The sequence below is a fragment of the Caloenas nicobarica genome, chromosome 1 (assembly GCF_036013445.1).
Source record: "Caloenas nicobarica isolate bCalNic1 chromosome 1, bCalNic1.hap1, whole genome shotgun sequence".
In the NCBI taxonomy this organism is placed as follows: domain Eukaryota; kingdom Metazoa; phylum Chordata; class Aves; order Columbiformes; family Columbidae; genus Caloenas; species Caloenas nicobarica.
The window spans coordinates 17070604-17083211 of record NC_088245.1 but is presented as its reverse complement, the minus strand read 5'-3'; the positions used below and the strand labels follow the sequence as shown (position 1 = coordinate 17083211).

The 12608-nt window shown below is 46.1% G+C and overlaps 1 protein-coding gene across 1 annotated transcript in view; it reads left to right on the top strand.

Moving 5' to 3' along the window:
- Positions 1 to 12608, top strand: part of CELSR1 (cadherin EGF LAG seven-pass G-type receptor 1) — a 169181-nt gene that overhangs the window by 96792 nt on the left and 59781 nt on the right. Inside the window, exons 4-5 of the mRNA XM_065632385.1 lie at positions 432 to 547; positions 3559 to 3647. Coding sequence (XP_065488457.1) covers positions 432 to 547; positions 3559 to 3647 — 205 coding nt within the window. The remainder of the gene's footprint in view (positions 1 to 431; positions 548 to 3558; positions 3648 to 12608) is intronic.

Below are 12608 nucleotides of genomic sequence, written 5' to 3'. Positions count from 1 at the left end.
AGTTGATGACTCTCCTTGTACCCTGTAGCATTTAGACAGCAAGCAGGCAGCAAGTATCCCCCCTTTGATGTGAAAATGCTTTCTAGTTTTCAAACTGTTTGCAAAGTGTAGTAAGTGCTACTGTTTGGCAAGTGCCAGATACTCACGCTGCATCATGCGTCTGACTAATTTTACCCTTTGGGATGGTCAGCATCCGCAGCCGATCTCTGCAGAGTGAATTTCTGTAATTTCCATCTTGCTTGCCTCTCTCAATTTTGAAGGAATAGATTTATCCTACCGCTGGCTCAATTTTATAATTTTCTGTCTGAAGAAGATGCAAAGGCTTGTTTTTCTGCTAACTATAATGCTGCCTTTCTTCTGGGCGACTTGACCGTCAGTCTTTAATTCATAAGCCGTTGAGCAGGAGCTAACCCCTCGTCTCTGCATTCCAGGTTTGCGACCAGGGAGAGGAATGCTCTCCTCCTCTACAATGGGCGTTTTAATGAGAAGCACGACTTCATTGCCTTGGAGGTCATCGAGGAGCAGATCCAGCTCACGTTCTCTGCAGGTGACGTGTTGCTCAAGTCGAGCATTTCTGCCTGTGGTCTTAACCGATTTGGAGACTGTCTTAACCGATTTGGAAATGCACTTCAATACAGCTGTTTGTTGCCTTGTTAATTGAGTAACTGGCTGACATTGTACAGTGAACAACTGATGCAGGGTGTTGGAAAGTACTCCAGATTGTAGCGGTTTGTGGTGGTAATGCTCACTGTTGTAAGCAGGAGCTTGTCAGTGTATCAGTTATAAATGCTGGAGTTTATGACTACTATAAAAGATTGCCACTACCCTGAAAGTTGGCCCCTGAGCCAATGTTTGCTTAAATGAGACTTCATTTTATCACACCGTGATAAACGTCGCGTGTTTATATGTTTTTGCAGTATGCCATCAGTGTGCATAAACATTATCTAAAAAATGCACGCAAGCCAAATGAAAAGCTAGCGAACAAGTGAAAACTGCTTGCGGTTCATTAGGGATTGATAATGAGCAATGCCGTCGCTAGAATCCACTGCTGCGCAATAGAAGCACATTCCCTCAGGAGAAGCTGTATCCCACAAGGAATTTCAGGGAGCTGAGCTGTCCGCCCATTGCTAATGTGGGCTGGGAAACAAGAAACAGAGGCTTTGGCATTTGCTTGCTTTCTGCGCTGGGACAAAGGCAGCATCCTTTGGTGCCTGTGGGAGGGAGACAGGGGAAGGCAGGTGGAGCTCAGGGGAGAGGTTTCTTCCAGAAGATCAACCCTGGCAGCGGCAAAGCTCTTGCTGATGAAAGTGTGATCGTAACAAACCCTGACCGTTCTGGCCTCAGCAGAAGAGTCTTCCCTGAGTTAAAAAAGCCCAAGTTCCATCCAAGAACTTATGCCCAGCTGTGCGAATTTCCGTGACGGGGTAGCAGGTGAAGCTGTTAGTACACAGCTGTACCGCATGGCTGGAGCACATTGAAGCCACCAGGAGTCACCTCCTGGAATTCAGCAGGCTTGCTGAGGCTCTTCAGTCCCTCTTGGTGGACCACTTGTGTTCTTCCTTGAGCCCAGGAGCAGGTCTGTGAGTCCAGGAAGGCTTTGGTGGCTTTACTGAATCTCAGCAGGGCAGACAACCCCTCGTTGTCACAGGTTTAGGGGATGTTTTCCATCAGGACAGAAATAAATATCTGGGAAGGCCTGTTGTGTAGGTCAAGTGGTGGAATATGTAGGTCAAGTGAGACATTTGTACCTCTGTACTGGACACAAACTGGGGAAGTAATCCTGTTACTTCCCATTCTCCGTATTCAGGATAGGCATGTGGGCTCTATTCAGCTCTTTATTTTGGTGCAAAGTGAGACACTGGAAGCAGTAAAGCGGTGGAAGCAGAAATTCAACCCATGTCGGTGTTGCACACTCATTGCCAGTGACGGTAGCTGCCATCAGACCCCATAGTAAATCCTGTGTGACCCCATCGATTTACCAGCGATGCTTAAGTGCATATCTGGGCCTTTTGGGCTGAAGATATCCAGTTTCATTGCCCCTTTATTACCTTGAAGATGTCCAAATTAGATTTTAAGGCAGGCTTTTGACTGGATTAGTGTAGTGAAATAACATGCTGCAGTCGGAGAGATTTGCTTTCTTCTGCGGGTCTGCTCCGCCTGTCTAAACTTGAATCAAATTGCTCGAAAGGCACCCTGAGGATAAATGAGAAAAAATAAATTCTACTTGCACTTATATGCATTTAAATGTGGAGGAACTCTTTTAAAATACGTGAAACTAAATATAGATTTGCACTGTTGCACCTGAGAGCAAGTCTGGTCCTGTATATTGCAAATGGTATTTTCTTGGGAAGGAGAATGGTTTATGTTTTATAGTTTTAAGTGGCTTTTAACAAACAATACAAGTTTTGGACATCTGATCTGATTGTTTTACCTGTCGCAACAACTTTTTCACAGTAAGCAAAGCAAAAGGATTGGAGACTGGTGATCTTCCTTTTGCAGAAACTTGATAGCTGAATGAAAAACCTGATTTTTACCACAGATTTTTTATCACAAAATGATAAAAAACATCACAGCAGGATGTCAAGTGAGCCAAGCTGAAATCTGTGTTGTTTAAATAACAGAAGTATATAGGATGGGAGTTAAAGGAGAGTAGCGGACACGGGAATAATACTTCACACAGGGTAAAGTATTTATTGCAAACAGAGAGTAGAAAGTACATTTTAAACTCAACAATACTCTGAACTTTATTAGCCTACAGGAGAGAGTTATTTTTCCTGTGGTTTATTATGTAGCATTTTCCAACTGTTAAAAAAAAAAAAAGAAAGAAAGGAAAAAAAAAGTCGAAACCTAGCAATCCCTTCTCTGTGCCAGGCCTTTTATGTACTTTCAACACAAATGTTTATTTTGCTGCTACCTTGGAAAAGATATGCCTGGCTACTGAGCTGGTTCCGCTGAGTCAGACCTAACTTAAAAGCTTCAGCTTTCCAACACTATGGCAAGGACTTGCTTTCAAATTTAAATACTGAAAGGCTGCTGATAATTTCATTAATCACTGGTAAAATTTTGCTTGGACTGAGGTTACCATCCATGGGTTTTATACTAGAGTACTTTTGGATTTCCGTTTCTCAGTTCTGAGGAGGAGTCAGCTTCCCTTCCCTGACAAAGTATCCTGGCACAATACTCCTCTTATCATTAGACCTCCAAGTGCTGCTTTTGGTACAAATGCGGAAAAATTCATTTACATTTTTTCCTCAATTGACTGCTTGATTAATAGCCATATCTACCCAATGCATCTGTTACTGCACTCTGCAGAACCATAAAAGGAAATAACATAATTCACCAAATGTGCCAGAAGCTATTTTTGTATTTGTGCACCAAAATAATTCTACGAAACTGGGGATATTTACTGTCTTGCAGGACAAAAACCCAAATTCCACCATGATGAAGTAAGACGGCTGCTTCCTGTGCCAGATGAGGGTCTCCCTGTGTTTCGGTTTAGTGCGTGGTGGAGTTTGCAGTGATGTTGTCTTATTTCTTCCCTTGTGCCTGCCCTTGCAGGGGAGACAACCACTACGGTGGCACCGTTCGTTCCCGGAGGGGTCAGCGACGGGCAGTGGCACGCGGTCCAGGTGCAGTACTACAATAAGGTAAGACTCACTGTGTTGGTGATAACCCTGTTATTTGCAAAGTAAGAGAGACGTGGGTCATCTAGCTCTGTCCCAATGCATGCAGGTGCCCTGAATTTCGTTTCTTTAACCAGGCACACTGCTGCAGCTCTGCACAAGTGGTACTGGTCTTGCTCACCTTGCCTGGGACAAAAATTCCCTCTGAGAGCTTTTGAGTTTTGTCTCAGGAAGGCAAAATCAGACCTAGTACGTTCTTTTCAGAAGTACTGCCAGGGAAACCTTCAGGTACTTGGAACTATTTTAGTTTTCAGTTCTTTAAACCCTCAGAAGTGTCAGTGTTATCTAAACCAACTGATTCAATGATTTGGGTCTTTTTAAAGAACTGTGCAGTGCAGGAGCCTTCAGTGTAGTAACTACAAACCCCTAGTGTGGAATTTTCTGAAGCAAAGCAAAATTCTTCCCCATAACTGTCTTTTCTTGTGTAAAATGACCAGTTTAGCTAGCGCAAGCTTCCCTGGTTTGGAAAATTTGGTTATTAAGTGGTTGACACTTTTCACTAATCAAGAGATATCTTACTAAATCATTTTTTGTCTGCTATATGAAAATATACACAAGAGAAATGCAAAAAGCATTGCTGAACGCAGCCCGTGGCACTCAGAGGTGAGCTCTGGGGTCGGTGTCCCACAGCTGCGCCCTTGGTAGCTGACAGGAGTAAATTCACTTTGACTGAACTAAGGTGGGGGCTTTGTGCAAACCAGCCATTTCATGATGAACCAAAAAACAGGTACAGTGTCGCTGTTTACAGATAGATGTCAGAGCTCTTCTATAATCTATAACAAAAATTAGAGAATTCATTTAGTTACTGAGAAACGCTGCTTTTAAATCGGACATGATAGCATTATGAGGGATTGCATAAGGAAATAGAGGTGCATTGTTGGCTGTTAAAAAGGAAACAGGATACTGGTGTAGGAAACTGAATGGAAGATGAAGGATTAATATGATCAGCAAGTTCTTTATTTCCCAGCACTGCATCCTTTCATCACAGTTTGTGTGGCAGTTTGAAAGAAAGGATTAAAATTTTCTTTGGACTTGTAGATAGGGTCTCCTAGCCTAAGGATATCTTACTGAGGAAATAAAAACCTTTTTAATTAGTTATTTTATGTCAAAAAATAGAATTTTTAAACTTATAAGTTTTGTACTTAATGTACTCTCTACTATCCAGAGCAGAGAGAAACTGAAGCGAAACTTGGTGTGTCGCCGTGAACACATCTGTGGACACTGTGAGGCTCTTCCTTAGGAACTGCAACATGCCATGTTTCCATAGTCTCATAGTGAATCACATATCCATATCTCGTAGTGAATCACATCAGCAGGCTGAGCGGCACTTGCTGGGGCAGCGGGGGGACGCTCCAGCTTTCGGGCTCCTGGCTGGAGGAGGAGGGAGGGCAGAGCTGCGGCCACTGGAGCCACTCGCCGAAGTGCTGCCGAGCAGATAAAGATCCCAGGCAGCCCCACAACACTCTTTAAAAGGCAAAGAGATCTGACACAGATGTTAAAAATAAACCCCTGCCTCATTTTCCAGGCTTGCTGCTGTTTAAGCAGACTGCTAGGTGAGCCGTGTTAGCAGCTAGTGTTTTCCTGTTGTTAACGTGTGTGCCCTGTCATCATTTTCTTCTTCTGCCCCAGTTTTTGGAAGGGGAATGGGCCCATCCCTGCTGCACAGGACGAAACCCAGGGCAGAGAGGGAGAGCAGAGGGGCCGTGCCTGGAAACACCGCTGACTTCACCGGCTTTGCCACTCACATGATGTACAAGTGACAAAAAAGCAGGGTCACTGCATGGAGAGCAGCACTGTGCCCTTTGCTGGCCGCGGTAGAGACCTGGGTCTTCACCTTCCTCTTAGCAGTATTTATTCCAGAATGGTTACGTTTGGGCTGGCAGAGGGGAGCTCACAATATTGAGCAAACGGCACAGGGCGGGATATGCCAACCTGTATGTATTTAGTGCGCTCTGGGGCCTCTCAGCGAGTCTGAGAATTGCGTGTGTTGCAGCAGCTGCGCAGGAGTGCAGGAAGGAGCGGGCGCTGCGGGGCCGCGGCAGCCGGAGGCAGCTCTGCAGATCCGCCCGCCGGGCTGCCCGCCGCGCCCCGCGGCAGGTATTTGTTTGTAAAGCAGTTCCTTGGCTACTTCATGTCTTAACAAAGCTGGAAGAAAGGTTCCTGTGAGGAGGTTGAAAAGACAGAGACAATTTAGGGATTTGAGTTGTGCCAAGATAAATGGGATGCTGTCTAAACTTGACACAGCTAAGACATGTTTGAATAACAGACTACCCAAAACTCATGAGTTTGCTTAAATTACGTACTCACATTATTTTGCTGATATTGCATCCTTTGACTCTTTCCAAAATCCTCCCGCACAGTGTCAGGTCCTCGTCCCATCGCTACTCAGCCCCTTTGCTCCGCTCAGACACGGTGCAGCCTCCGAGCAGGCACAGCTCCCCTGGGCTGTCTCGCTGCTCCCTGTCTCCAGCCCGTGTTCGAACCCCACCTCCAGCCCCTTCTGGACTCCCCTCCCTCCTCTCTGCCTCCAGCTGGCTCTGGCATTTTGCAGCAGCACCCTGTCCCTGGCAGCAGGGCTGCAGGGGCTGCCAGCGTCCTCCTGGGGCTCCTTGCCCCTTCTCCCATTCTGCTGCTTGCCTGGGGAGCTTCTGGTCTTTGCTCCTTTTTAGACATCTCTTCCAGATACTGTCCATTTGAAATGTGTAACCTGCCATCCCAGATACCCATAGAGATCCATTTTATTCATTTGTCCATGTCTTGAATTAAAAAGCTCTTAAGGAGGTATTTATACCTGCTCTTTCTTATACTTCACTTGTGTTGAGTTTCATCTCCATCTGCCTTTTGCTCCATCAGCAGGTTTTCTTTACTTAATAAATATGGTCACCTTTGCCTATCCATTCATCAGTCTGTTCCTGTGTCACTTCTGTGCTTTTTTTTGCGCAGCAAAATCCATGCAGATATTTTGAACTTTTCTTACTAATCACACTCCTGCAGCTGAGTGCTGCCAGGCTGCTCGTCCTGCTGCTGGGGTCGTTACAGCTGTGCCTGTCCTCTCTACTCACCACTGTGTCCTCGGGCAGTGCCAGGCTTCTTCGAGCTGGACCCTTTCCTCCTGCCTTGGAAATGTGAGACACGTTGTGGTGCAGGTTGAAATAAATAGCAATTCAAAACTTCCCTGTTGTGCTCACAGCAAGTGTTTGGGGTCAGGCACTGTCTTAGCTTCATCCCTCTTTCCCAGTTCCTTTTTTTCTCAAATTTCTTTAAAGTATCTTTTTAAAAACTAAGCTAGAAACTGTTCAGTTTATTTCCTTCTTTCTGCATTTGTACAGCATCTAGCCAGCAAAAAAAAGGTTCGGTCTTCTTTGGAGCTTTCAGATAATGCTGTAATCCACATAAGGAGTATTAGATTTCATCACAGCTGAGGTTAATGTTTCATCTTTAGGTTTTGAGGAGAAAGACTAACAGGCTTTGATACATAATCTAAATCACTTCAGTCCAAAGCAAATTTTCCTAGATGAGTTTTTACAGCTCTGAAAGCTGTTCCTGCAATCTGAGTTGATCATGGTCAGATACGAGCAAAGATTGAGTGATTTTTGGCACCTGCAGCTCTGTGGACAATATTTGGCTGAGCATCACTGGAATTTGGACTCCAGGAGTGGGTGACTTGGATGCAGGGGAGCAACTCCGGTGGGAAACTTCTGCAGCAGCAACACACAGTTTTGCAGCATCCTGGTGATGCCGCTACCATCCGCAAAGTTAGTTTGATAATAACAATAATGAACTAAGAAGTGTAGAAGTGACTCCTGTAAATTATTTTCTATACCCAGCTCAGAAGCAATGTGCTTGGTAATATTTATCTTAGTGTCGTTGAAAAATGTTGTTTTATAATTAACCGCTTATCTTGAGAGTACCTTGCCTCTTAGGGACAAACAGTGCAGCCTCACTGGCAAGAGGTGAGTCCAGAGCTGGGTTTGCACCACCGTGTTTGCAGAGAAGCATCAAGCCAGTTCTCTGTCAGCTCAAGTATTTGGTGCTTTCTTACAAGTCCTGGTATGTACAGGCTCTGTAAAACGTTGTAGTAATGAAAGGGATTATATCAGAGGAGGAAGGGAAGTGATGTGGTTTCATTTATTGTGTAGTGATGGAAATGGATGGTTCCTCCCCTGGTAACAGTCGACACAGTCGGTTTCAGTGGAAGTGCCTAAGGGATGTTGTACTAAAGAAGTGTTGGCTCTGTATTGGATTTCTGGAAGGGAAAACACCAAGGAGAATGAATTAGTATCTATAAGAGAGCAGAAGTGAACTAGGAGTGTTTTATAACCACTCTCTATTTTCAGTTGTATATTAAAAGTCATGTCAGTCACCCAGTAGCAAGGTATCAGTTTACCTGTTAGCAGTGTTTCTTGTGATTATAGATGTTTGCCGACAGTGGGAGGGAAGCAAGGATGCAAGCTACTTGCTGACTCTGTTAGCTCAAACACGTTACCTTCTGGGATCCTGACCTCACAGCCATTAAAATCAGTGGGAGGTATTAAATTAAAGGTGACGTGCCTGTGACCTGCCTTCTCAAGAAGTATATATATATATATAGATAAGAAATTCGGAAGAAATGGATTTTTTTTTCTGTTACTTTGAAAGAAAAGGTGGGAGAAGGGGGAACATTTCAGCCTGGCAAATAAAACTGATAAAAAATAGCAGAAGCAACCTGCTGTTTTTTTCACAGGATAGCTGGCGCAAGGGCCAGCAGCAACGTGAGCTGCCCTCTTTGTCTGGGTAGCGTTCTTCCTTCCCATGTGATGAGAGTGCAGTCAGCCTCTGGTGGAGTTTGGTCCTCATCCTTTGGCTCTCCTGAGCCTACCAGCATGTGTGACGGTCAATAGGTTTAGCCATGCTGATATTCGTTTGGAAAACCACCAGGATGTTTGATGGTAACAATGCTCAGTAGCAGTTATATGACATGAACTATCTGGCATTCATTGTACATACAGGATCGTGTATGGTTGTAGGAAGTGCTTGGCACAGTAGATTTTATTGAGCCTGGTAGTGGATGGTGTTTTTAATTAAGTGAAGACTTCAAGCCACTCTCCAGGACTTCTGATAGAAATGCAATTTTGTGCAGAATTTGAGATAGATCATCAAATTTATGTTAATGTTTTACCTGACTCCTTACCTCAGGGTAGAATTCATCATTTGGCACAAGATAAAAATGTTTTACGTATGGACATGTTCCTTTAATTATAGAGGGCATTTACATGTATATTTATATACCGTGTATCTCATATGTTACTTATACATATATGACATCAAAGTAGCTTAAGGATGTTACTGTTCTGTAGGCAGAAGCTCCTTCTGCATCTGTTTAAGGGATCACAGGGTAATTTTACCTACATGACAGAAAACCTGAGAAGGGCAGAGAGAAACATGCTATCGCAGGCTGAACAAAGACCTGAATGACTGACAGAACGACTCAAAAAAGTGACAACCATAAGATGGGGCAGCGTGTGTGTGCGGGATCCTTCTCCATGGTCGGGAGGTGCAGAAATGCTGGTGCCTCGGAGTGTCCCCACTCTGCTGGTGACATGAGCCTGCAGGCTCCCAGGATGAGATGTTCAGGACAAGCATTGCCCTTTTTCCTTAACTGGGCGAAGGTTTCTTCTCCTATTTGATAATCGATAGTAAGCTGCCATTCTTTTACTCCTTCCTTGCGTTTCTTTAGACTGAAGAAGGCTGTGACCATCATTTCAGATGCTTGACTGACTTGGGAGTAGCCCACCCGTCCACGGCGGTCGCACTTAGCAGTTACCTGCTGCCTTCTGTCCCTGTGCGCTTCCTACCCGGCAGAGCCCAGACCTGCGTTTAGCCTGAGGACAGCTGCCAGAGAAAACAGGCAAATTCTTCAGTTAGAGATAAACTTGAAAGAAATGAGGGCTGCTCAGGGCTGGTCTTTGGTGCATTGTGAATTCAAAGTGCAGGAGGTGCGTTGCTCTAAATCAGATTCACATATGCTTTCAAAAATCGCCTGCCTGTGGTAAGTGCTGGTTTCTCTTGAGTTAACTGGCCTTCATCTGGGGCAAGCTGGAGCTTGAGTATCACCACAGTCTGCCCTAATGCTATGGAGATTTAGCTCTCAGCCCACTCACGCACTAGAATTTGCCAGTACCTTTCTTTCCTGGGGAGGATTTATCCCTCACCCACTGGCTGAAAGCTGCTTCCAGGTGCCAGAACACCCTCTGTTTCTGTTTTCAGACCCGTGCTGTAGTTGATTTTCCGTACTTTGGGTGGGTGCTGCAGCTCTCCCCTTGTGCCTGCTCAGCTGGTGGGCAAGTGGGTGGGAGGGCAGCTTTCTCCCTCCCCCGTGGGTTCCTCGGCTGACGCTGATCCCAGAGGGTTATTTAGCCATGCCTGTACTGCTGTGCTACGGTGCCAGCACAGCTTACCATTTTGAGTCTGCATCCACAAAACCTCCGTACCGTGGATCACAGACTGACTGTCCATGCCCAGAGGTTTGCCCCTGGGCAAAACCTTCTTTTGCATTGCTTGCATATGCAGCTTTTGCTTGGCCTGTTAAACTACCTTTATCTCAACCCATGAGTTTTTTCACTTTTAGCCTTCTGATTCTCATCTCCATCCCGCTGTGGAGGAGGTGAGCAAGCGGCTGTGTGGGGCTCAGCTGTTCACCCAGCTTAAACCATGACACTAAGCAAGAGATAAGAAGCACTTTACATCAGGCTTGGTGTTTAGCAGCTTCAGGATAAAGACTTTCTGTAATGTACAGGAGCAAAGGCCCTGAGACAAAAATTGCAACATTTATCTGGCAAACTTGGAGATATAGAGGCAAGGGTGTTGCATTTTGGGTTTGTTGGATTTTTTTCAGGGAGCGGGGGTGTCCCCATTTTCTAAATGAAGCAGAAAAGTCAAGCCAGTTTCTTTGCTTGAAAGACTTTTCTGCACAGGTGCCTTCCAGATCTCCAGTCCAATGGCACCTTCTGGTCTAGCAACAGCATAAGGGTGAGTAAATGTATGGACTTAACAGATGAACCCACTGCGGTCCCAAGGGAGACGTGAGTGGGGATGCAGCAGTCTGGGGGGGCAGCTGCAGAGCTGGGGGGAGCGGGGAGTGCGCAGCGGCCAGGGGGACCCACCAGCGGGTGTGGAGGGGGCAGTTGCACACTGCAGCAAAACTACGGCACAAATTTGCCTTAGATGTGCGATGTGTTTCGCTGGAGCCTGCCGTGCTCACACGGAGCATCTGCTTCAGCTGAGCGTGTGGTGAACGTGAGCTCTTGTGTTCAGTCTTGTACAACCCCTGCATTTTCTCACTCTCTTACACGTTATGCCTGCAACTCATTAGCAGAATTATCTTTGGGATTATCTTTATGGCAAATCTCTTAACATTCATCACTGCCTTTGTTTTACTAGAGCCTCTGATTTGATTCTGGGAGCCTGTGTCGCGCCACTGCCTAGCAGCAGCCAGAGGCAGAGCATTTTGAAGGATTTCGGAATGCGGGCGCAAAACTTCCCTCTTGAAAACTCATGTCCACCTCTGTTGTCCCACCCAAGAGGTGGCTAGGACCACATTTCATCCAGCCACCAGTCGCTGAGGGGGTGAGGCAGCTGTACCCTAAAAGTGAAGACCTCCAGGGCTGCATGCTGGTGCTCTCGTGGGCACCTGGAAGCCCGGTGGCCACTGACATTTTCCCACGGAGGGCAGGCAGGACCTGCCCTTTAATCCAAACCCCTTGTGGTAGCACAAGCGGCACGGGCAGCTGCAGGCAGTGGGAGTCATGCTGGTCTGCGTTGGAGAGGTTAGTGTAGCGCTTTGTTTTGAATAGAGTGGGATGAAATACAACCACCTCTGATGGTCTGCTGCGGAGGTGAGCACAGGTCCTGCTGGCTACGGCACACATGCCCCCGCGCCAGGTGCCTGTGGAGCTGACAGATAGGTTATCTTGTTTCCTTCTGAAAACACAGGCTCTCTCTGATGATGGCAAATTCACCTGTTATGGAAATATAATTATTCTGTATTCAGGGCTGGTAGTTGATCTCTCCCCATTGCCTTTGAGACAAAAAAAGGTAGGTGTCAGCATTTTAGTGGCACTCAGATTGTGACAACTGCATCGAATGACATGGGTGACACTGGTTACTGCTTTCTCTCCTATAAAGGGAACTAATTCTGGTTAGAAGTTCTGGGTTCACAGCACCCTGTTCCCCCAGGACCAACAGGTGAACAGGAGCATCAGGCAGCAGCTGAGCGCAGGCTGCCCGGTGCCACCCCACCGCCGCGCTGCCCCTCGGGCGGGAGGATCCCGTTCCAGCACAAAAACCTCGAAAACCTTGTTTGCTCAGCCCTGCGTTTTCTCCCAGGCTGCAGCAAGGCTGCCAGGCCTGCCAGTGATTGATGAGACAGGCACATGCCTGCAGCTGAATAGGGATTGCCAGCTCCTTGGACAAAAGCCACATAGCTGCCACCAGCTAGGCATAACTTCTAGTCATTGGACCCAAGGTGAAAGACTTTGCCCTGAAAGTATCCAGGATACCATCTAGTATCGTTTACTCCTTAATCTGAATGGTCAGGAAAAGTGGGTGGCAATTAAATTCTTGGGTAGGTATTAGGTACTACACCCTGTGCCGGGGAGCACCTCTCGCACCAGGGCATGGTTGTCCCTGCCGAGTGCTGCATTTTGTAACTCAGCTGGAAAAGACAGAGCACAACAGAAGTCAAATTACTGGAAATGCAGTTAGTAACAAAGGCTGGGTATGACTTATGCAAATGTCTGTTGCTCGTGACATCTGAGCAGACATAATTGCAATCTGAGGGAGAATTTCTGAAGTTAATCCTCCCAGTGGCTTCCAGACTAATTTGTTAAGGGATTGAGGGAGATTTTCTAAATAAACAATGCAGTTCTTGAAGATTATGATAATGTC